The 25,156-nt window shown below is 42.9% G+C and overlaps 2 protein-coding genes across 2 annotated transcripts; both read right to left on the bottom strand.

The window, feature by feature from the left end:
- Window positions 1-4,003: 4,003 nt before the first annotated feature.
- On the bottom strand, window positions 4,004-6,685 carry LOC308105323 (zinc-binding protein A33-like). Its single transcript, XM_080455980.1, has 2 exons — window positions 6,556-6,685; window positions 4,004-5,859 (listed from the first exon to the last, which is right to left on the bottom strand). Exon 2 carries the CDS (start codon window positions 5,804-5,806, stop codon window positions 4,367-4,369), a length of 1,440 nt encoding a protein of 479 aa, XP_080312106.1. The 5' UTR covers window positions 5,807-5,859; window positions 6,556-6,685; the 3' UTR covers window positions 4,004-4,366.
- A 1,243-nt stretch (window positions 6,686-7,928) lies between these two features.
- On the bottom strand, window positions 7,929-23,848 carry LOC308105122 (phospholysine phosphohistidine inorganic pyrophosphate phosphatase-like; the record flags this gene model as incomplete). Its single annotated transcript, XM_080455754.1, has 9 exons — window positions 23,706-23,848; window positions 23,092-23,279; window positions 17,076-17,229; window positions 16,062-16,125; window positions 15,357-15,449; window positions 14,133-14,224; window positions 12,319-12,329; window positions 11,775-12,172; window positions 7,929-7,952 (listed from the first exon to the last, which is right to left on the bottom strand). The coding sequence occupies exons 1-9, from the start codon at window positions 23,837-23,839 to the stop codon at window positions 7,929-7,931; spliced, it is 1,158 nt and encodes a 385-aa protein (XP_080311880.1). The 5' UTR covers window positions 23,840-23,848.
- Between the last annotated feature and the right edge of the window lie 1,308 nt (window positions 23,849-25,156).

Genomic DNA, 25,156 nt, shown 5'->3' with positions numbered 1-25,156 from the left:
AGCTAGGGCGTCCTTCGTAGCCTCACCCAAGCCATGGAGGAACGCGCTGTGAAGCGCAGGCTCGTTCCAATCACAACGGGCGGCGAGGATGCGGAACTCAGCGGCATAATCTGCTACAGAGAAAGAGCCCTGCTGGAGAGTGGAGAGAGCTGTGTCTGCGTCCTGCCCCTGGACGTCATGGTCGAATTCTTGAACACTTGAACTCCATCACAAAATCCTTGTAGATCTGCATATAGGCTGCAGACCCCTCACGGCTAGCCAAAATCCACCGGCGCGCCCTTCCGGTGGTCAGGTTAGTTATGTAAGCTATACGGGCAGGGGAGGTGGAGTACATGCTGGGCTGGAGATCAAACACGTACTCACACTGCATGAGAAACTCCCGGCAGAGGGATAAGGTACCGTCATAGGGGGCCGGGGCAGCAAGGTGGGGTTCCCGGCTGTGTGACATGACCTGCTCAGGGACCGCGTCTGGCGCTGGGACAGGCTGAGCAGTCGAAGAGTCAGGAGAACCCGGGAGTAGGGGGAGCTTAGTGCAGAGTGCGGTGACCTGGTTGGAGAGGTTACTAACGAGGGTAGTGAGGCGCGTCAGCTGGTCGGCCTGGGACTGCTGGTGAGTCGAAACCCCCCGAAGCTCCTGTTGCATACTGGTGATGACATCAGATGCCTCTGACAACAGGCGAGAATGCTGGGCCAAAACCTGGCCCTGGACTTGAAGCGGAGTGGGGGTTGGGGTTTCTCCCTCCATGCTGGCTGGGTCCAGCTGGCCAGATCTTACTGTTATGACTTGTGTGTGTGTGACCCAAACGCACAGCAAGGAGGAGGCAATAAAGGGTTAAAGCCCACCCGGGCGAGTTTATTAACAGGAGGTTAAAGAACAAGGTGGGGGGAAGAGGGGTGTGGGCTCCGTAGGTTGGCACGACTCAGCTAGGAATCCTGGGCACTGGAGAAGAGAGGAGAAGCAGGGTCAGTAATAGATTCACAAGGAGGGAAAGTGCACAGTAACTGCGTAAAGTTAAACTGGCTATAACTCTACAACACTGGAATCTAAGTCTGGCTGGCTATACTTTACCAACCATAGACTGGTGAAGATCTGGCACCGAGCTGCATGCAAGCCAGGCTTTTGTAGCCTCTGAAGGTGATTGCAGATGACGACCAGGTGAGGAGATTGGGAACGGGACACAGGTGTGCTGAGGTGTGCTGTGGTGTGCTATGGAGCCCTCAGGTGGTGCTGCCGGGTACAGAGAGACCACAGCACCAGGATGTGGAGGCGAGGAGGAGCGAGACGTAACATGTATATTGTGGTTGTGATTAAATATGGCCAGATAAAACACGAGGCTCATCATGGTTTGACCTCCAGTGTCCTTTTGTTGGACTTCCTGTTCCATCATAGTCATCTGGTATTTATTTATTTATTTTTAGTTAGCATGCTATAACAGAAGCCATTGTTCTTGCATTAATAAAAAAATGTAACAAAACATTTTGAAATCTTGTTTGAAATGGCCAAACCTGCCTACCGATGATGTCACAGGTAGGCAGGTTTCTGAAGTGTCCACAGCCCTGCTCTGAGACGCAGAGTGAGTAGGCAAACATTTTACCATATTATAATGAGCAAGATGAAAGTTGAAAATGGCTGAAGTGGTCCTTTAAAGGAGAAATCCGGACATGTTAAGTGTTATCTTTGATGTGTAGCTAATTACTCACCAACGTAGAAATGGCCGTTGCGTTATTCCAGATAATCCCCATTTGTCCAGTCTGGAGACCCCCTCCTTTGGCATAATGGAGGCGCGTGGAAGGCTGAAATTCGCCTAATCTAACCGATGCAAACTTATTTTTTTCTCTACTCCTGCTCATTGTAGTCTCTCATGATACTCAAACATGCGCTGAATGTCGCGAACGAGCCACCATTGGTTCAGAACAACATGACGCTTTTTGCTTGTTTCTTATAGACGCCAGGTTGAGTAAATGTTACTCATGCTACCAACCAGTGGTGGTAAAAGTACTTTTTACTTAAGTAAAGGTATCAATACTGTAATGTAGAAATACTCTTTTAGGGCACGGTCACACCGCACTTTTATTTTACCTATGGGGCGGAATCTGCGGAATCTGCCTTTTTCAATGAGAATGGCGTGGTTTGATGGTCTTGCGCGTCTTTCCGCTTGTCGCGCACACCTTGCGTTTATGCACTCTTTAAGCCTGCTGGTACATGCCATACCATACTGGCTGCAAAAAACTGTCGGCGGGAAACCATAGTTTGGTGTGGCCGTGCCCTAACAAGTAAAAGTCTGGAATAAAAAATACAGGACTACTTGAGTAAAAGTGCAAACGTATTGGGATCAAAATGTACTTAAAGTAGGCCTATACCAAAAGTAGAAAGTACTCATTATGCAGAATGTCCCATTTCACAACATTTCAAATGTATAAAATGTATAAGTATCTTTTGAAAATAGCAGATCTACAAGCTTGTAGCATCGCAACGCATTGTGAGCTTGCAGATCGGCTATTTTCAAAATGTATAGGGCTGAAGTGGTTAATGTATGTTTTGTAATAATCAAATCTACAAAGTAACTAGTAAGTAAGGTTTTCAAATAATTGTAGTGGTGTAAAAGTACAATATTTGCCCAAAGAAGTACTTATAAGTACAGTAATTGAGTACATTAAGTAGTAACTAGTAGGCTACTTACTTTCCACCACTGCTACCAACCTTTGCATGTGTTGAAAACAGACGATCTACAAGCTCACAATGTGTCGTGCACACAACGTGTTGTGATGAATTGAATGATGAATTACATAAATGTATTTTAAAATGTCAACCAAGGTTTTGGGAAGTCTCTCTTTGAAGACATTGGCGCCGTCTGGAGGAGAGGGGAAGGTATTGGTCGTGTTCAGTCAAACTCAAAAGGCCTCAGACCAGATAAGTGGGGATTTAGGGTCATAACATCTCATATTAAATTCATGATTTGGCTTCTGTTTTGAATCTTTCTATCTATGAATGTCCCTTATAGAAAGAGTAAATGTTTTCAAATTTAGATTAAGCTCTATCTGCTTCATGGAGGAATGGCTGGTAGGGATATGTTTTATCCCTGTATCTGGTCAAACACATGCATTTCCTTTTGGAAAATGTAGACTGTCTGATATGTTTGACATTTATGTTTAATAATATTAAAATTGAATAGTTTTATTAAACGATTACGTCAATCACTTTAAGCCTGGCGTTCCTATTTTGATCAATTTTTTAAAAATCTTCAAAGATTTACAGTTTTTGTTAAAAAATAACAACTGCAGATGATCTAAAGACGATCTAAACTAAAGCCTTTTTTTTTCAACAAATGGAACACTGGCCATGACAAGACAAGAATGTAAGAACAATGTGAGATTTGAGCATGCAGGGGTGTAGGATCTGTTGGATTCTTGCTCAGGGCTACTTCGACACGTAGACGGGCCGGGAGGTGAACCGGTGACCTTCTGATTACCAACCCTTGGTTTGTGATTATACCTGACGGTTTTCGTCAGGTATACTGTATACTTGACGAAGGCCATAGAGGCCGAAACATATTTTTTTGACTGCTGCATGAATAATATATATTTTAATAATATACGTATATTTTTCTGGGAGCATTAAGACGGTGTGCAGACCTTCTCTCTCTCTACATTATTATGTATTCTGATCTAGCACCCGTCGAAATAGCCGACTTACGGGTGTGCGTGCACCCCTTGACCACTTTTTCAGTTTAACTTTTCATTAAATCGTTTCATGTGATTTTTCTTTTTTACAGGTAAATGTTTTCTATAGTTTTTTGTATGTGCCACATATGGAACAGGATGTCCAACAGATTGACAAAGATGGAGCTCAAACTTCGACAACATGAGCCATGTTATTTATGTGGCCATATTTAATATAATAATCAATATTTTAATGTATTGAAACTATGTAATGGAAATAAGCTCTCAAGCTTTTTGTTTTAATCCTTTTCACAAATATACAAATATATGGTCATGTATTTGCATGTTTTTTAAATAAAAACAATCAATCAATCAATCAATCAATCAATCAATCAATCAAATTATCAATATAATTCAAAACTTGAATATGACGAACTCTACAATATATGTTATCAATAATCAATCAATATCTAATCCTGTTACGATAGTAATTGAATTACAAGCTGACTAAATTTAGACTTCAGGCCTCCGTCCATCTACCAAAGTCATTCAAAACTGAATGATACATCAATTAAAAATAATCAGCTAATTAAAAAATAATCACTAACCTGCCATAAACATGATCAACAGGATCAACATTAGGAGCCGCTAATCAGTCCGAAAATCAATATATTCAATATTCCAAATAGTCTAAATGTATTGGACACTAGACATTCAACCCGTGGTTTTCCAGAGTGACACAGATCTTCACTGGTAACACTTTCACAGACATACCATCACTTTCATCCAAAGTAAGAAATTGGGGAAACAGTCTCTCAGTGAAGGTGTGTGTAAAGGTGTGTAGGTGTGTGTTGGTATCAGGATCAGATAAGGACAGTTTCCCTCTGTTCCATTCCAGCTGGACTCTGATCCTCCGAGGTTCCTTTTTCACTGGGAGGACAGTGAGAGCAGTGCCAAGCCCGAATACACTGTATACACCTTTATAAAACTGAATAGTCCAGTATTGACCCCCTTTTTCTCCCTTCCTCTGAAAAGACTCTGCTAACACACCCAGTGCCCAGTTTTTATTGTGTCCAACCTCAACATCCCAGCTGTGAGACCCTGAATTAAAGCCCTCAGAACCCAGGACACGTCTGAAGTAGCCAAACCTCTCTGGGTTGTCAGGAAGCTGCAGCCTCTCTTCAAATTTCAAATGTTTCACACTGGTCAGATCATCAGACAGGCTGTATCGTGGAAAGGCAGTGTTGGGGTCCAGGATCACAGGAGTGTAGGAGACAATGTCCTTCATCTTGTGCCAGACTCTGAAGGCCAGGTTATCCAGGTGTTTGGCCTCGTCTATCAGTGCTCCTGAAACCGGCTGTGGGTCATGCAAGGTGATATGGACTCTTTCCATCGTGGTCTTGTAGTTCTGCAGGAACGAAACGTGGTCGTCGGCTCTCAGCTGGTCCTCGACGACTTGGACTGCATTCGAGAGTGACACCATCTCTTTGTTCAACTCCTCAATCCTCTCCTTTATCTCCTGACTCTTCAGTGCCTCTTCAACCCTCAGAATGGCAATCCTGGTCTCCTCTTCCTCTTCTAGGAACAGATGAAGGTTCTTAAATTGTTCCTTAATCTTCGTCTCTGTGTTCTGAGCCTGAACCTTGATGTGTTTTTCTGTTTGGTCATAATTTGTTTTAACTTGATCAAAGACCTCCAGTTTCTCCTTTAAAGACTTCAGTAATTCCTCGACTTTCTGTTTACAACGGCCCAATGCTTCGCCTACAGGTAAGAACTTGTGACCGCCGTGTTTTTCTGAATCACGACATACGAGACACGCCAGCTGTTCATCGTCCAGACAGAAGAGCCTGAGCTTCTCCCCATGTGCAGCGCAGATGTCCTCTGAGCTCACCAACGAGGGGTTCCAGCGTTTCTCCTCCAAGAGGTTCTCACACAGATTCTTCAACACCAAGTTTGTAGGAGGATTGTTACTGGAGGATATTGTTTTACAAACAGGACAATCCGGTGTTGGTCTTCCTGTCCACCATTTCTGCAGACAGTCTTTACAGAAGCTGTGGCTGCATGACAGCAGAACAGGATGTTTAAAGATGTCACAGCACACAGGACAGGTGAGCTCCTCTTCCTGACGAGTCAAACGGGAAGCCATTTTGTCTGCAGGCACAATCTTCTGATCTGGAATGTTGCCTGAAGCTGTTAGAGCTGGAAGAGAAATCAACAACGACAATACTATGAGTAGACATAATACTTCTATAGTCATATTTTCTACTTATATAATAGCCCACCTGCCCGCCCCCGACTGCCTGTCTGGTGTCAGAGGCAGCTTGTGCGTTGAAAAATATCAAGTACACTTTACAGCTTTATACACCGAGTTGTTTATTATAGATGTTTATAACCTAGGAGTGAGAACTTTGTGCACTGCACACCTTAAGTATAGGACAGCTGTTCTCCTTCTTCATTATTCCTCTTTTTAAATTCCCTTTATTATTATTATTGCCATTATTATTATTATTATTGTTGTTGTTGTTTTATTGATGCTGCTTTATTGTCTGAGAAACAACAACCAGTTTTATTTTTCTCATATGTACCAGTACACAAGATAAAGCAACAGTAAAGAACACGTTGAAACTTGTATTTGTAGTGGTTTTAGTATTCATAGCAGTAATAGTAGTATTTGTACTGACTGTACTAGTGACAGTGATAGTAGTGTCACAACAACACCTACAAGTAGTACTACTCCTAGTATTAGCAATAGCAATACCAGTATTAGTACTTTAGTAAATTCAGTAACAGTAGTACTAACAGCAGTAGGACAACTATGTACGGTACCATTATATGCAGTTGCATTAGTTGTAATAATATTGTTGTTGTTTAATAAAATATCATCTGTGTTCTTACCTCAGATTGTAGCGAGTTGATCTGGTAGGCTGTTGATCCGTCTATTACTTGATCTACTGAAAGATCTACTTTAATTACGATTGACTGATGTTCCCATTTTATTCTGTCAAGTCTCTGACTGACGAGTGAATCTCGTAACTGAACAAGGAACAAGCACTTTTTCAGCAACGCCCTGCACGCACGCGCACGCGCGCACACACACACACACACACACACACACACACACACACACACACACACACACACACACACACACACACACACGCGCGCGCGCGCGCGCACACACGCACACACGCGCACACACACAGACACACACACAAAACCTCCAGCATGTGCCTGCCTGCCTAGTTAACATAGTTAACGAGGTCACATGCATACACATAGCAATGGTGCAATACCTGTTTATCTACCACCATGGCCACACATGTCAAGTATTCCTGCACTAAACACTATTGTGACACACTCTGGCTGGTACATGTTGACTTGTTGTGGATAGCTATCCAAAAGAGAGAACGGTGATTAATTGCTTTAGACAGATCAATATATGGTTTGAACCCAAACTATTCCTCATTTACTAACACGAGTGAATGAGGAATAGTTGCAACTTTACAATAACGTTCCAATAACACATATTGACTATTAACAAATACTTAACAAGTCATAAGTAAGTAGTTTACTAATAGCTTATTCATTGTCAAATAAATGTGTATAAGGCATAGTTATAAATCCTTAATGTACAGTTAACAAGTCATCTATTGGATGTTCTCTCCACTCCCTCCCTAACATTTTCGTCTAGTTTTTGTTTATTTGTCAAAATTATATTTGTCAACAATATATTCAGTCATAGTTTTGGTCATTATAGCTTAGATTTTATTTAGTTTTTGTCAGTGAAAAAGGGTAGTTGACGAACAATTTTGGACGTAGTTTTAGTCAACGGAATTAACATCGCCTCACACCTGATCATTGTTGTAGAGATATGCCAAACTTGACTAAATTATCACTAATGCTCATGATAAAATGGTAAAAAGCTAAAAAAGAAATGCATGCTTTTCCAGGACTAGAAAGCCTGCAGTTTCTACTAGGATTGCCCATCGATGATGTCACCGGTGGATTTCTGAACTGTCCACAGCCCTCCTCTGAGACTCAGATCCAGTAGACAAAAATTGTGACATATGAGGATTGGTGAGGACCAATTATATGAAGATAGGTTGAAAACGGGTGAAGTCGTCCTTTATTGTAGAAACGTTATAAGACCCTGATGTATGGAACATAATTCAAGTTTCTTCTTTCAATTTTTTTGTTCACTGTCTGCTGGAAAACTGCAGTGAAATGATTTGTGGTTTGTCAGAACATGTCTTTCCAACTTCCCTTTCTTAACCATCGCTGTGTAGTTCTTGCTGATGATGAGACAAAAACATACTTAAATTACTGATGGTAGCACTTTATCTAGTTTCATGTACGGTACACATACACATATACTGTATGGCTGAGATTTCAGTTCCTTCTTCCTTTGTCTCGACTGAAGAAGCTGTCAAATGATTTGTGGTTTGTCATAAAGTGTCTTTTCAAGTTCCTTTTCTTCACCATCACTGCATAGTTGTTGCTGATGTGACAAATAGACCTACAAATTAATAAATCATATTTCCCAAACTGTATTGTCTCATTAGTTCTGGTTGAAAAATAGCAGTAGCCTATAAACCGTTAACACCCCTGGACCATTGATATGCTGGCGTCTGGCATTTTGTTTTATAATACAATTTTGGGGTGGGAAGGCCAACTTCACACTGCACCACATCCCTGACATGATGCTTTGGCGTTCACATTCAAATGAACAAACCTGAGCGTGATTGGACAGTGGATGTTTTTGTCTATAGGTTTTATAGGATCTTCGTGAACGACCAAAAAGCCCCTCGGGATTGACAGGTTGATATTAAATCCATGGCCCACCTCTGCTTTAGAACAACCGGTTGTTGGTGGTACATGGCAGGTCACTCACTACAGTAAGGCCTGGTGTACGAACAGTTTATGTGAGGCTTTAAAGCACCCTATCTAATGTCATTAGCACACTGTTACAGACATCCTATACTGACAGGTTGTTAATGACCGAGGCGATTGGGCTGTTTTAACAACTTTTTTTCCCCCTTGCCAATGTCTATCACAATGTTATGCCTTTGGCTGATACAGCTTAAAATGCTGTCTCATAAAAGGTGTGTGAAGGTGGTGGGTTTCATCCATGCTGAAAAATTAAAAACTTACAGGCTAAAAACAGGCTTTACTGTTTATAGGTCACATACGAATAACAGAAAGAAATACGTACAGTATAGATAATACTGTGAATTGATTAATTTAAATTGATATATTATTGTATCAATGCATTAATAATGTATTATTATGACCATACAGTATATAGACTGGTCACTGAGTGGTATTTGAGCCAAAGTTAGCTATGGATTACAAACAGTGGGAAGCTCCCATGTGGGATCTATAGATTTAATTTGGTTTCAGGCTCATTATTGACATCTTTATGTGTTTAAATCTTCTGTTGCTGCTGTGATTATTAATACAATTAGAGTACTTTTGTTTTGATAATAGTTTGCATCTTTGATTGAGCCGAACTCAAAATAATGACAATTCCAGGTTTTGAAAGTAAGCCTGATCCAGCCCTGCTCTGACCCGGTGCAGTGGGCGCACGTACTGTACGCACTGTATGTCACAATTACAAGGATGCATGCTTAAAAAGAACAGATCTATAATGTATATATATGTGTCACATTGGAACATGTTACTGTATCTTGTAGATTTCTTCTTTTTCACATTTGACAACGTCATACTAGAAAGTACTAGTGACAGGCATAGCCAAGCCTATCTAGGTAAAAAACAAAGTCATGCTAAATTAATACGTACATTAACCGACCAACGCCATATTTAAGCTCATAATTATCAATACATCCACCAATGTCACTATAATGACCAATAGCATTCATTCAACACTGAATGGTATAATCATCAATTCATATGTATCAATCAATCAATCAATCCCACCATCCATCCATCCATTTCTCTTAGTCATTAGTCAACTCCTCTTTAATATAATGATAAATTACATGTTTAAAAGACTCATGTTTAAAAGGTTGAAGTCTCTATTTACAGACACTGGTGCTATCTAGAGGAGAGGAGAGGGAACAACATTGGTCATTACTTCAGTGAAACCCAAAAGGCCTTGACCAGGTTGTTCAGTGGACAGATACGTGGAGTTTTAGGATCACCATCATAACATACAAACAGCACATTCTTAATCTTTATCTTGGAGTGGAAAATTCCTGCTTTAAATCTTTCTATGCATGAAATGACAGTCCCTGAAAGAGTAAAGGTCTTCTCAATGTGACATTTTACATTTTATGTTTGTCTTTTGGAATGTTTTTTTTTATCATCAACATTGCCCATGATCTTCAGTTTACTGTGGTGGAATCTGAATAAATAATATATTTAATAAAGTTATTTGTAAAACACAATAGCAGAGAGGGTTGCCTGTAAATCCTTTGATGCAATTTTTGTTATCTATCATGCAACACTATGTACTGTATTATTGTGTCTTGCTGGACTAATTACACTAAAGTAGGTCAACAAGGCTTATTGAACTAGTCAGCTGTGACTAGTCAGAAGTCAGCTAGTAATGATAACTAAACGATATACTTTATGATAAGCTTACATTTCATATCTCACACCATATCCACTCCTGTAACTTTCACCAGCAAACTAATAATTATTGCGATACAGACTTTTGTCTAGTCGATACATATTGTCATATTTTAATATCACAATAATTTCTGCCACCATATATTGTTACATCCCTGACGTCCCTGTTTTAAACTGCTTGATAAATGAACACTATGAAGTTCAGCATTTCATCAATAATAATCACATCAGACATGTTTCAATATTCAAAATGTTGTATTTGTTTCATGAAAGTAGGCTACATGCCACCATAATACCAATATACATGTAATTCAATACTGAACAATATCGCCTTGTATGTCCAAATGTCAACTTTTTCTCTTTTTTCGTCATTTAATGCCCTACTTTATCATAAGAGTGTCAAGCAAACGTAGCGAAAATAGGCGATCTGCAAGCTCTCAATGCGTCGCATCGTGACGCGTTGTGAGCTGGTAGATCTGCTATTTTCACTATTTTTCTAAAATTCCGTTACATTTCCAGAAAATTTATGGTTTTGGACATACAAGGTTTCCACCCGACAGAGATGATATGACAAACACTACAATGTAAAACATGTTAAAGTATCAATAATAATCATATAAGACCTTCCACCATAATACCAACGTAATTATAAACAGAATGATAAATGATCAAATAAAATAATATCTATATATCTGTCTGTCTGTCTGTCTGTCTGTCTGTCTGTCTGTCTGTCTGTCTGTCTGTCTGTCTGTCTGTCTGTCTGTAATACCAGAAAATGTACTAGATAATATACCAGATAATTAATAGTAATGAATAAATAATCCCTTCTGATCACCATGGAGAGACCCTAATCAATACCAGATCAATATATTCAATAGGATCTTTATTGAACACTATCTATAGATCTATAGAGAGTGACACATTTTCCCTGGTATCACCTTCAGAGACTTATCATCAAAAGTTCTAATGAATGGAAAGAGCGTCTCGGTGAAAGTGTGTGTGAAGATGTGTAGGTGTGTGTTAGTATCAGGATCAGAGAAGGACAGCTTTCCTCCGTACCAGTCCAGCTGGACTCTGATCCTCAGGGGTTTCTGATTCACTGAGAGAACAGTGATAGGAGTGACTTTCCCGAATGCTTTGTATTGGCCTTTAAACAACTCTAGCCTCCAGTATGCACCCTCTCTCTCTCCCTTTCTCTGGTAAGACTCTGCTAACACACCCAGAACCCAATTTATATTGTCTCCAACCTCAACATCCCAGCTGTGAGACCCTGAGTTAAAGCCCTCAGAACCCAGAACATACTTATAGTGATCAAACCTCTCTGGGTTGTCAGGAAGCTGCTGTTTCTCTCCATGTTTCACAGCTCTCACACTGGTCAGATCATCAGACAGGGTGTATACTGGATGGGCAGTGTTGGGGTCCAGGATCACAGGAGTGTAGGAGACAATGTCCTTCATCTTGTCCCAGACTCTGAAGGTCAGGTTGCTCAGGTTTTTGGCCTCGTCTATCAGTGCTCCTGAGACTGGCTGTGGGTCCTGCGGGGTGAGCTGGAATCTTTCCATCGTGGACTTGTAGTTCTGCAGGAACGACACGTGGTGGTCGGCTCTCAGCTGGTCCTCGGCGGCTTGGATGGCATCTGAGAGGGACGCCATCTCTTTGTTCAGCTCCTCAATCCTCTCCTTTATCTCCTGACTCTTCAGTGTCTCTTCCTCCCTCACAGCAGAGATCCTGGCCTTTTGCAGGAACTGACAAAGTTTCTTAAACCGTTCCTTAATCTTCATCGCTGTGTTCTGGGCCTGAACCTTGATGTGTTTTTCTGTTTGGTCGTAATTTGTTTGAACTTTATCAAAGACCTCCAGTTTCTTCTTTAAAGGCTTCAATGATTCCTGGACTTTCTCTTTGCAACGCCCTGATGCTTCGTCTACAGGTAAGAACTTGTGTCCGGCGTGTTTTTCTGAGTCCCGACACACAAGTTTGTAGGAGGATTCTTAGTGGAGGATCTTTTTTTACAAACAGGACATTCCTTTGTTGCCCTTCCTCTCCAACATTTTTGCAGACAGTCTTTACAGAAGCTGTGGCTGCACAACAGCAGAACAGGATGTTTAAAGATGTCACAGCACACAGGACAGGTGAGCTCCTCTTCTTGACGAGTCAAACGAGAAGCCATTTTGTCTGCATTAACATTCCCTGTTCTGGAATGTTCACTGAGGCTTCTACACCAGGAATACTAGAGGAGGAAACAACAACAACAACAATAACATAATTAATTATGTTTAGCAACAGAAATAGTAGATGTAGTAGTGGTAGCAACAGTAATACTAGTATTTGTAGTATTTTTTTTTCTCAATCACTTAAAGGAGCACTTCACCCATTTTAACCTATTGTTATGTAATAGGTCCTCACTGATGCTCATGATAAAATGGTATACCATTTTTGTCTACTCGTCTGTGTCTCAGAGGGTGGCTGTGGACATTTCAGAAACCCGCCTATCAGTCGATGGGGAATCCAAGTGAACAGAAACTGCAAGCTTTCTATTCCTGGAAAGTTTACAATGCTATAATAGAAGCCATTGTTCTTGCATTAATACATTTAGTTTTTTTAAATGACCAAACCTGCCTACCAATGATGTCAAAGGCAGGTTTCTGCATTTGACCCAGCAAGTGTGCTAATCAGAGCGACCACATGGGGGAGCAGTTAGGGCCTTGCTCAGGGACACTTAAAGGTGTTATGACCAATAGACATATAAAGGTAGACCAGGGGGGGTCTGGCTTACATGAGGCTTTGTACCTGTTTTCTCCATACATGGGCATGGTCACTTTGTCCTTAGGCCCCAGCCATAAAAGTCTGTCCCCCTTTCGTCCATACATGGGCATGTTTTGTACCTGTTTTCTCCATACATGGGCAAAAAAAAGGTTTTGGTCACTTTGTCCTTAGGCCCCAGCCATAAAAGTCTGTCCCCCTTTCGTCCATACATGGGCATAGACACAGGCTGACACGTCATGTGAAGTCTGGGTCTGGCAGAACCAGGTCTCCTGGTCTTGTTATACAACTAGATTTGACCAAGTCCCGGAAAAGACGCGCTGTGATTGGCCAGTAGTCAGGAAGCTTGCCTTCCCCAAAATGATGGCCGCAATACAGGTCGCTCCAATAAACTGCAGAGGCCAATGAGGTATCTAGGTTTCTATATCTATGGTTATGACATACAAAAAAGAACCAGGAGACCTGGTACTGCCAGACCCCTAGTGGTTGAAATCTGAATGGCCGGGCTCCGCATGACGTGTGTCCCTTCTATGACGAAAGAGGGACAGACTTTTTTGGATGGGGCCGGGGGACAAAGTGACATACCATGTATGGAGAAAACAGATACAAAGCCTCATGTAAGCCCGACCCCCTTGGGTCTATACAAAATGTATTTGCGTCACATTTTTGGCAAAGAGATTTGGTGTAGACAGAAAAAAAGTACAGAGACAACTCAAGTCCAGTTTACTAAGTCTAGAGGGTACATGTGATTAAAAGTGCTACCAGCCTTATGCTGCGTTCACACGGGCAGATCCAAAGACACAGTCTACCATTCATTTTCAATGGAAGCCAGTGACATGAAGATACAAAGATACATCTCATGTTTGTAGCTGCTACAAAAGATACAAAGATACAAATCTGCAAATTGAAGTTGAGCTGGGTTCAACTTCCAGATACAAAGATACACAACTACAACTGTAGCTCCGATGACTCGCACACTTGATGACGTCAACGACCGTGTTGAGCAAAAGATACAAAGCGACAGAGCGACAAATATGCTGTGTATTTTTGAATTTTTCTATCTTTGTATCTGCCTGTGTGAACGCAGCATTACAGATTCAAGTTCCATTATTTCCACTGACCTGTATTTTCCAGTCCTAACTTGAACACCTTTCATTCCAGTGTGTTGAGCCCCGCCCACATCATTCACCAGATCATCTCCAATCATCAGTGCCTGAGAGAAGAAGACGGTGAAGACATGCATGCTTAATTATACTGAATATACTACTACTACTACGACTACTAATGATAATTTATTTGAGTAGCATTTTATAAAATGCCTTACAGGAGATTAAAACAGAAACATGAATTAAATAGCAATAGAAAAACTAATGGTTTTGTGACCAAGGCACACCAATGGGCGCACACCACAAAGAGCGCACATATAGTATGGACTATAATAATAACAATAATGCTGATACATTGGCTCCGTTTGTGGTTCAAACCCAACATTAGACACGATGTCACAGAGCAAAGCATTCGCTGGGGGTCCATTCACGGGGGTCCCCGGACTAGGGCTGTGAATCGTCTGCTATCTCACAAATCGATTCGATTCCGATTCTTGGGGTCACGATTCCGTTTTTTTCAAAATAAACGATTCTCGATTCAAAATTGATTTTTTTCCGATTCAAAAGCGATTTTTTCCGATTCAAAAGCGATTTTTTCCGATTCAAACGATTCTCGATTCAAAACGATTCTCGATTCAAAACGATTCTTGATGCAAAACATAGGATTTCAGGATCTACTCCAATCTGCTGGCATGAGAACAGAGTACATTTATGTAGCTTTTACAATTGTAAAGGTTTTATCAACTGATAATAATGTAAACACACAAAGGTAAATCCAAGATCAAAAAAAAAAAGAAGAAGAAAAAAAAAAAGATTTTTTTTTCTTTTTTTTTTTGAAAATCGATTTTTTTAAAATGAGAATCGATTCTGAATCGTCCAACAGTAGAATCGCGATTCGTATTCGAATCGATTTTTTCCGACACCCCTACCCCGGACCCCTAGCGGGGTTCCATAACCCAAAGTCTGTTAATACTTTGACTATATATATGCTCATGATATCAGGGATCTCCATACATGGGGAGAAAAGGTACAAGGACTGAGACACACACATCTCCATACATGGCCATATCTGTCACATCGGCAGTGGCACGTAGGTGTCGAACTCTAGAGGTTATGGGCCCGAATTTCAACAGTAGTTGTTTAACAATGGTGAACAATAACATTAAACAATGAATAAAACGTGCAAGGAACTATAAGTCTGTATTCCATATGCTTGTACTGTAACATGTTTGTGATTACCTCGTGGGGTTGAAGCCCCATGTCATTGAGAACGCTCTGGAAGAACATAGTGGATGGTTTGCCGATGACTTCCGCCTCTACATCACAGGCATACTGTTGAACACATGTACAGAAGATGTTAATAGATAATTAGTAGAGATGTACCGGTACCATTTTTTCCTTACCGACACCGTTTCCGATACCTACAACTTGCGTATCGATCCGATACCAGTGTGTAATTTTGGGCTAAATCTAGGACAGCGGTTCTCAAAGTGGGGTCCAGGCGTGAGGGCGTTCCAAATAGACCCTTACACGTCTATAACTCTGAGAGTTATGAGGGTCTTTGAAATTAAAAAGTTTGAGAATCACTGATGTAGGAATAAATAAAAAAGTACATTAATAATAGTTAAAGTAGTGCAGCTACAAGTTAGGAAAATAATAATGTATAGTACAGTAAGAGTATAAAACATTAGTGCAACTAAAACATCATCTGAAGTAAACATCATCTTGTGATAAATTGTGTGGTGTCCGAACGCCATAGACTGGCATACTCGCCGATACTAGCATTTGAGGCAGTATCGGCAGCTATTCCGATACTGGTATGATACCAGTATCGGAAAAGCTGCCGATACTGCGTGGTATCGGTATCGGAACAACTCTAATAATTAGTCACGTAATAATAATAATATAGTGAATGTAATATAGTATGTCAAAGAGAGCACGCACCTCCAAAGCCTTCATGAAGGCGCCAACGTCCAGTTTAAGACCATCCGTCTCTTTATAGTACCTCCTGGGGGAGAAGATTTGATTATATCATACTAAAGTCATTTTTAACTGACTGTACTAGAAGTTCGGGCTGCGTAGAGTTCGTCTAGAGTTCAACACCTACGTGCCAACGCCGATGTGACAGATATGGCCATATATGGAGATCTGTATGTCTGTCAGTCCTTGTCCCTTTTATGGCCATATATGGAGCTCTCTGTATTTGTCCGTCATTGTCCCTTTTATTCCCATGTATGGAGATCCCTGACGTCTTGAGTATATGCCCAATCGCCCATATATGGGCATGCTGATATAACTATTCATAAGGGTGGGCAATATGGCCAAAATATCATATCACGTTTTTTGTGAGATTGTAAGTGTGTGATAGTTATATTGGTGCTGTAGTTCAAAAGGTGTATAACACTAAAAGAGTGTTACTGTTTGTTCAGTAACAGGGGTCTCCTCCCCGTCTGTCCAGCTCTTTAGAAAACAGAAAATCCATTTTCAAGTGGGTTACAAATTCCATCCGATCAGGAGAGAGAAAGATAATTTATCACCTGGCTTTCATTCCAGTTACAATATTAGTCTCTTAAATGTGTTTTATCACTTCCAATTTGAAGCTGAATATCTCCCTGTGGGACAATAAAGACAATTATTCATTTGACTCACTTTATCCTGTATGAGTTCTCTCTGCTGATTGGATGAAACTGGTATATCCCAAACTGATCCCAAAACTCTTAACTAAAGAGCTGGAGAGACAGCGAGTCCCCTGTTACTGAAGAAAAACTCTATATAATTGACAGCTAAAATATAGAGCTATTTAACACTTACAAACAAACTTAACTAAACTTAACTAACAAAACAATATTGCTCACACCACCTTTAATGACATAACGTCTACAGTTTTAACAGCTGGTTGATACCAGCTGTTACAACACATTGTATGATGTAGTATAATATTGTAATGAATATCCTCACCCTTTGCCCAGAGAGAACAGCACAGGCTTCTCCAGGCCCATGAGAACCTGGAAGGCGTCGTTCAGGTTCTGGTAGGAGAACTTCTCTGCCGCGTCTCCTATGACCACGCAGTTTGGGTTGGTCTGGTCAACGCTGTCAAACTCAGGGACGACACCTGCAGTGAAAAGAACACAATGCAACAATGTTCCCAGTTTCAATGTGAAAACAGTAGGGGTGTAACGATACAGTAACTGCATCGAAATATCAATTTTAATTTCAACAATCGAAGTATATGGATATGTAAACAGCAACATATCGTTTGATTTTGTATCGTATCGTTTTCGCATTGAATCGTTTTGCAATGCAAGTACTAGTGCATTGTATTAAGCAATTTTAAGAAGATAAAATAAAAAGAGGGGTTTCATTACTTTTCCATTCCATATCGCTACACTTGGTTTATCGATAAATGTGTGTATTCTCTGTGTTCATGTCAAGGTGCGGGTTTCATATGTGTTCAAATACAATGTCCATGTATTTGACAGAGAATCACTGTGTTTACTTATTGTCTCCGCCGAAGGTGGAGAATATGTTTTCGCTTCGTCCCGCCGTGTGTGAGCAAACATTGTTAGCCAAGCTAACATTGGGCAAGCTCCACGTGACACGTGTCAATTTGTTGACACCAATGCCTCTGATTGGCTAGAGGGACGCGTGACGAAATAAAATTCTATAAATAGGTGTGTCACTTCAAAAAGCCCATACTTTTTGAAGTGAGGTAAAACAGGATCAATCAGACTTGATTGGAACAGTACCTTCAGTAAGTCCAAATCACCCGTCTGTGCGTGTGTGTTTCCCTCTGAGAACACCTAACATTGGTCAAGCAAAGGCGCAGAAGGCCAAAGCTAAGAAAGCATACTCATCTACAATTGTAACACAGAAGAGGACTAGAGTTGAAATGATCCCACAACAAAGCCGAAGTCTTAATACGTGTCAATATGTTGACATCAATGTCTCTGATTGGCTAGAGGGACGCATGACGAAATACAATCCTATAAATAGGTGTGTCACTTCAAAAAGCCGTTTACGTTTTTGAAGCGAGGTAAGACAGGATCAATCAGTCTTGATTGGAACAGTATCTTCTAGTCCAAATCACCCGTCCGTGCGTGTGTGTGTCCCTCTGAGAACACCTAACATTGGTCAAGCAAAGGTGCAGAAGGCCAAAGCTAAGAAAGCATACTCATCTACAACAGTAACACAGAAGAGGACTAGAGTTGAATTGATCCCACAACAAGGCCGAAGTCTTAATACGTGTTAATATGTTGACACCAATGCCTTTGATTGGCTAGAGGGATGCATGACGAAATACAATTCTATAAATAGGTGTGTCAACTGACCGCTTCTAAGGATGAGAACGCCATCAGTAAATCTGAAAGACACTACATATTCAGTCGCCCCTGCAGAACACCAAAAACCACGCGCATTCTATCTAGACGACAAGTTTGAAGAATTGGCAAATCCATCAAAGTACCCTTATGGCCGTGGTGGTTTAAAAACAGAAAGAGAAAAAGACATCACACAGAGAAAATATTTTAACCAACGCCTTTTGCATTATGATGATGATATTATGAAATTAGAACATTCCTAGAGAACTATGGTTAAAGATAGGGTAGGTGATTAAAATAGCACGGGTCCGCTGGCGGAGACTTGTGCTCCGAGGAGCACATTTTCTAGTTTCTATTCATAATAAATTAAATAAATTCATAAATGTTTCCCGTAAATAACCTGCACCACTATCCACACGTTTCACACAGATTTAATTTCTTTGCTAAATAGTTACTGTTTCGATTTAAATTAACCATGAATGAACCAATATCGTCCATGTATCATATCGTCAACCATGTATTGTGATGCGTATGGTATCGCTGTTAAAATGTATTGTTACACCCCCAGAAAATAGACAGAACTTCAACACGAGACTTTCCAAAAGATGTCTTCATGATATTTTGTTAATGCTTCATATAGCATCTGACCTAAAAGCATACATTTGTCTATGGCAGTCATTGTGGTCCTAAATATTCAATATTTTGAACCAAAATATTGTCTGTCAAGGCCAAATGTTGAAAATGAACTTGTCATGGCAGCCTGTTCTCAACGAGTGCTAGCTGGTTCCAGGGGGTCCCCAGCTAAATGATTGATAGTTAGGAAGCAAATGGATTCAATTTCAATCTGGTCTGTAACTCCAAGAGTGTACAAATTTTGTTGCATTTGTACACTCTCAGAGTTAAATAAAAATCACACCCAGTGTGAAGTGGGCGGTGTGGTCATCACAGTGGTCATCACAGTGGTCATAGTGATGGAAGCTCACTTCCAAAAAAGTGGATTTTTGGAAGTGCATAATCCTATTTATAGGTTATTAATGTCATCATGTGTCTCGCTAGCCAATCACAGTGCTGAATAGAGTCAGCCAATAGAGTCAGCCAATCACAGTACAGCTAGGGTCTACTAATGGGCCAATCACAGTGCAGGAAACTAATACTAATGAGGTGTCCCAACCCCACTTATAGGAGCGGCTAACCGCCCAACAAAAATAACGCTGAGGATTTAAAAGTGTTGACTGAGGTCCCAGAGATAGCAGTGGCTCAGCGGTAGAGTGGCCGGTAGAGCGGCCAGATGAGAACTGCAAGGTTCCCAGTTCCCAGAGTTAGTGTGGAAGTGTCCTTGAGCAAGACACTGAACCCCTAATTGCTCCCGATGAGCAGGTTGGTGCATTGATGGTTTCCTCTGCCATCGGTGTATTAATGTCCATCCATCCATCCATCTTCAACCGCTTATCCGGAGTCGGGTCGCGGGGGCAACAGTTCCAGCAGAGAGCTCCAGACCTTCCTCTCCTGAGCAACATTAGCAACTTCCTCCTGGGGGATCCCGAGGCGTTCCCAGGCCAGTGTGGAGATGTAATCCGCCCATCTGGTCCTTGGTCTGCCCCGGGGTCTCCTCCCAGTGGGACGTGCAGCGAGGACCTCCCTAGGGAGACGCTCGGGAGGCATCCGTACTAGATGCCCGAACCACCTAAGCTGGCTCCTTTCCAAGCGAAGGAGCAGCGACTCTACTCCGAGTCTCTCCCGGGTGACCGAACTTCTCACCCTATCTCTAAGGGAGATGCCAGCCACCCGTCTGAGAAAACTCATTTCGGCCGCTTGTACCCGCGACCTTATTCTTTCGGTCATGACCCACACTTCATGACCATAGGTGAGAGTAGGAACGAAGATTGCTCGGAAGACCGAGAGCTTTGCCTTCTGGCTCAGCTCTCTTTTCGTCACCACAGTGCGGTACAGCGACTGCAATACCGCTCCTGCTGCTCCGATTCTCCGGCTGATCTCCTGCTCCGTCCTCCCCTCACTCGTGAACAAGACCCCGAGATACTTAAACTCCTTCACCTGGGGCAAAGCCTCATTCCCTACCCGGACTGCACAATCCACCGGTTTCCTGCTGAGAACCATGGCCTCAGATTTGGAGATGCTGATTTTCATCCCAGCCGACGCACACTCGACTGCGAACCGATCCAGTGAGAGCTGAAGGTCCCGGACCGATGGTGCCATCAGGACCACATCATCCGCAAAAAGCAGTGACGCAACCCTTAGCTCACCGAACCGTATACCCTCTCCGCCACGACTTCGCCTCGAGATCCTGTCCATGAAAATCACAAACAGGATAGGTGACAAGGCGCAGCCCTGTCTGAGACCAACCCCCACTGGAAAATAATCCGACTTACTGCCGAGCACCCGGACACAGCTCTCGCTTTGGGCGTACAGAGATTGGATGGCCCTCAACAAGGTCCCCCTCACCCCATATTCCCGCAGCACCTCCCACAGAAACTCCCGGGGGACCCGGTCATATGCCTTCTCCAAATCCACAAAACACATGTAGACCGGATATGCATACTCCCAGGCCCTCTCCAGGATCCCTGCCAGAGTAAAGAGTTGGTCAGTTGTTCCACGACCAGGACGGAAACCACATTGCTCCTCTTGAATCTGAGGTTCGACTATCGGCCGGACCCTCCTTTCCAGTACCTTGGCATAAACTTTCCCAGGGAGGCTGAGTAATGTGATACCTCTGTAATTGGCACACAACCTCTGGTCCCCCTTTTTGAAAAGTGGGACCACCACCCCAGTCTGCCACTCCCTCGGTACTGTCCCAGACTTCCACGCGATGTTGCAAAGACGTATCAACCAAGACAGCCCCTCAACACCCAGAGCCTTCAGCATTTCTGGACGAATCTCATCAACCCCCGGAGCTTTGCCACTGTGGAGTTGTTTAACTACCTCAGTGACTTCCTTCCGGGAGATTGACGCCGATCCCCCATCATCCTCAGGCTCTGCTCCTGTCAGGGAGGGTGGGTCTGATGTCATTGGGTTTAGGAGTTCCTCAAAGTGTTCCTTCCACCTCCCTACGACTTCCTCACTTGAAGTCAGCAGAGCCCCATCCTTGCTGTATACAGCTTGGATGGTTCCCCGCTTTCCCCTCCTGAGGTGCCGTATGGTCGTCCAGAACAACTTTGGTGCCGCCCGAAAGTCCTTCTCCATGGATTCCCCGAACTCCTCCCACACCCGCTGCTTAGCCTCCGTCACAGCTGTGGCTGCCGCCCTTCGGGCCTGTCGGTACCTTGCAACTGCCTCTGGAGTCCCCTGGGATATCATACCCCGATAGGCCTCCTTCTTCAGTCGGACGGCTTCCCTGACCACCGCTGTCCACCAGGGTGTTCGAGGGTTACCGCCCCTTGAGGCACCTAAGACCTTCTGACCACAGCTCACAGCCGCAGCTTTAGCAATAGAGGCTTTGAACATTGCCCATTCCTGTTCAATGCCCCCAACCTCCACAGGGATGCCAGAGAAGTCCCGCCGGAGGTGGGAGTTAAATTCCTTCCGAACAGAGGTCTCCTCCAAACGTTCCCAGTTCACCCGCACTACACGCTTGGGTTTGCCAGGTCTGTCCAGAGGCTTCCCCCGCCATCTGAACCAACTCACCACCAGATGGTGATCAGTTGACAGTTCCGCCCCTCTCTTCACCCGAGTGTCCAGAACATGCGGCCTCAGATCAGCTGATACGATTACAAAATCGATCATTGATCTTTGGCCTAGGGTACTCTGGTACCAAGTACACTTATGAGCATCCTTATGTTTGAACATGGTGTTTGTTATTGTCAGTCCATGACTAGCACAGAAATCCAATAACAAGCCACCACTCAGGTTCAGATCAGGGAGACCGTTCCTCCCAATCACGCCAGTCCAAGTATCCCCGTCATTGCCCACGTGTGCGTTGAAGTCCCCCAGCAAGACTATGGAATGTATTAATGTGTGTGTGTGAATGGGTGAATGTAATGCACAATCTATGTAAAGCGCTTTGGATAAAAGCGCTATATAAATGCACCATTTACCATGATTAAAAATATTGTAGCAAAAGGAGGTACTTGGCCTAATGCATATCAAAATGGGGGTCCTTGAAATTTGGGGGTTAGTTCACTTGAAAATGTTTGAGAACCACTGGTTCTCAAACTTTTTCAGGTGAACTACTCCCAAAATGATATTTATACTGTATGTATGAATAGACACTAGAGCAGTGGTTCTCAACCTGGGGGTCCCCAGATGACAGTGAAGTGACAATTTAAAGACTTTTAAGACCTTTTTATACCTAAAGAAAACCCCTCAAAAACATTACTGAATCAAAAGTGATGATAAAAAAAACTATACTATAAAAACTGGTCAAACATTGGCCAAATTGTCAAATAAAAATTGTGAAAATAGCTGATCTACAAGCTCACAACGCCTCGCAACACGAGGCGTTGTGAGCTTGTAGATCAGCCATTTTCACAATATTTATCTGTGGAACCGAGTCAAACTGTAACGCTTCAACTACATTCCAAGTGCTTGTCAGGGTGTGGGTGGTCCCCAGTTCAAATATGATTATTTTGGGGGGGGGGGGGGGGTCACGGCCTGAAAAGGTCGAGAACCACAGGACTAGTAGTTGCTTTAAAGTGCAGTAGTACCATCATAAACCAGCAGGTGGGGACGTAAGCCTCTCTCCTTGAGGATGGCTGCTGCTGCAGGAGCAGGAGAGAACACCTCAGAAACACTGATCTCAAAGCCCATGTTCTGAAGCTTGGCCACAAACTTCTCCCTGGTGGACTGGGTCTCATTGGTGCAGAAGCGCAGCTTCAGGTCTGACGCCTTGAGCCTGGAAATGAATGTGAAATGGAATGGAAGTGTGATTCTAATCATTCTATGCAGTGGTGTAAAGTAATTGTACATTTACTCAAGTATGCTTTCAACTACGCGACCCTATCGGTTGGGAGGTGTATTGCACTCTGATACAGTACAACTCTATGAGAAAATGGCCACCAATCGGATTAATTTGCTTTTTATTGAACAACACGGAAGATACGGGTACTTCTGAGGGCCCGAACATAATTGTAACATCCGTGGCCATGGGATAAGCACTTTATATATGACGTCTGAACGTTTATGTAGATGTACGGGACAAAAAGGGACAAAGTGCAAACACCAGGTTGCAGTTTATCCATGACAGATGACCGTCTTGGACCCGTCCCATGGCTACAACAACCGAAGAATGCAGAGATTTACGGTTCTCTTTAAGACTCACTTTTTCACAGCTTCAACGGAGCCAGGAATGGGAACCCCGCCGTCCGCTCCACTGTCATATAGAACACCACACATGTCTAGAACGACACCTTTCAGGGGTTTGTCTGCAGACTTTGACCAGCTGTCAGCAGCCATTATTCTACAACGTTGGGTTGAGGCTCAGAGAGAGAGCATGCGTAAAACAAACACTAAACACTAGCCCCGTTTGGAACCTCTCCCTCCGCTATGAAGTTCCGAGATGAGGTCCCGTTGCGTAGCGTGCGGGCACAGTGTTGTTCCTCAGTCCTCTCATTACACAAACTGTCAACCTCTCCCTTCAAACTGGTCATGTCCCAACTGCTCTCAAGGTTGCTGTCATCCGTCCCCTTCTCAAAAAGCCCACCCTGGACCCGGAGGTTCTAGCCAATTACAGGCCTATTTCCAACCTGGCCTTCCTGTCCAAGGTGTTAGAGAAGGTGGTTGCCTCTCAGCTCCAAGACCATCTCAACCACAACAACCTTTTTGAGACATTTCAGTCAGGCTTTCGTACAGCCCACAGTACTGAAACAGCTCTGCTGAGGGTGACAAATGACCTGCTGATGACAGCCGATGACGGATCACCATCACTCCTCATCCTCCTTGACCTAACCGCTGCATTCGACACGGTGGATCACTCTATCCTCCTGGAGCGTCTACATACCACCATTGGACTGTCAGACTCTGCACTCAAGTGGTTTCAGTCCTATCTTTCTGATAGGACTGAATATGTCTCACTAGGAGGGTGCAAGTCCAAACTGCTCCCCGTCACCTGTGGTGTCCCGCAGGGGTCAGTTCTCGGCCCCCTCCTCTTCATAATTTACATGTTACCCCTCGGCAGTGTCATCAGCAGGCATGGAATGTCTTTCCATTGTTATGCTGATGACACACAGCTGTACATTAAAACGGCCCCCACCCCCTCTGCAGCTATTTCATGTCTCATTACCTGTCTGGAGGAGATAAAGGCATGGACAAGCAACAATTTTCTTCAGTTAAACAGCAACAAAACTGAAGCTCTCCTTGTTGGCACACCACACCAGGTCCAGTCATGCCCCATATCTCACCTTCGACAGTCAGGTCATCCCCTTCTCCTCCTCAGTCACAAATTTAGGTGTTAAATTCGACCCTCACCTGACTTTCAATGACCACATAAAATATCTGTGCAGAACTGCATTCTATCATCTCAAAAACATCTCCAAACTCCGCCCCCTTCTAACCCTGTCAGATGCAGAGAAACTTGTTCATGCCTTTATCTCCTCTAGACTGGACTACTGCAACGCACTCTTCATTGGGATTCCTGGCAAAAGTATTCAGAAGCTGCAATACATCCAAAACAGCGCTGCCAGGGTCCTAATGAGAGTGCGTAAGCACGATCATATAACACCGATCCTATTTTCACTGCACTGGCTCCCCGTTTCAGCTAGGATCGACTACAAG

This window comes from Gymnoscopelus braueri (genome assembly GCF_963280865.1).
Source record: "Gymnoscopelus braueri genome assembly, chromosome: 17".
Classification (NCBI taxonomy): domain Eukaryota; kingdom Metazoa; phylum Chordata; class Actinopteri; order Myctophiformes; family Myctophidae; genus Gymnoscopelus; species Gymnoscopelus braueri.
The sequence above is the reverse complement of the archived record's forward strand: the minus strand, read 5'-3'. Positions and strand labels throughout refer to the sequence as shown.

Excerpts from the sequence above, each read along its gene's own strand:
- LOC308105323 (XM_080455980.1), bottom strand. The coding sequence starts at position 5,806 with ATGGCTTCCCGTTTGACTCGTCAGGAAGAGGAGCTCACCTGTCCTGTG.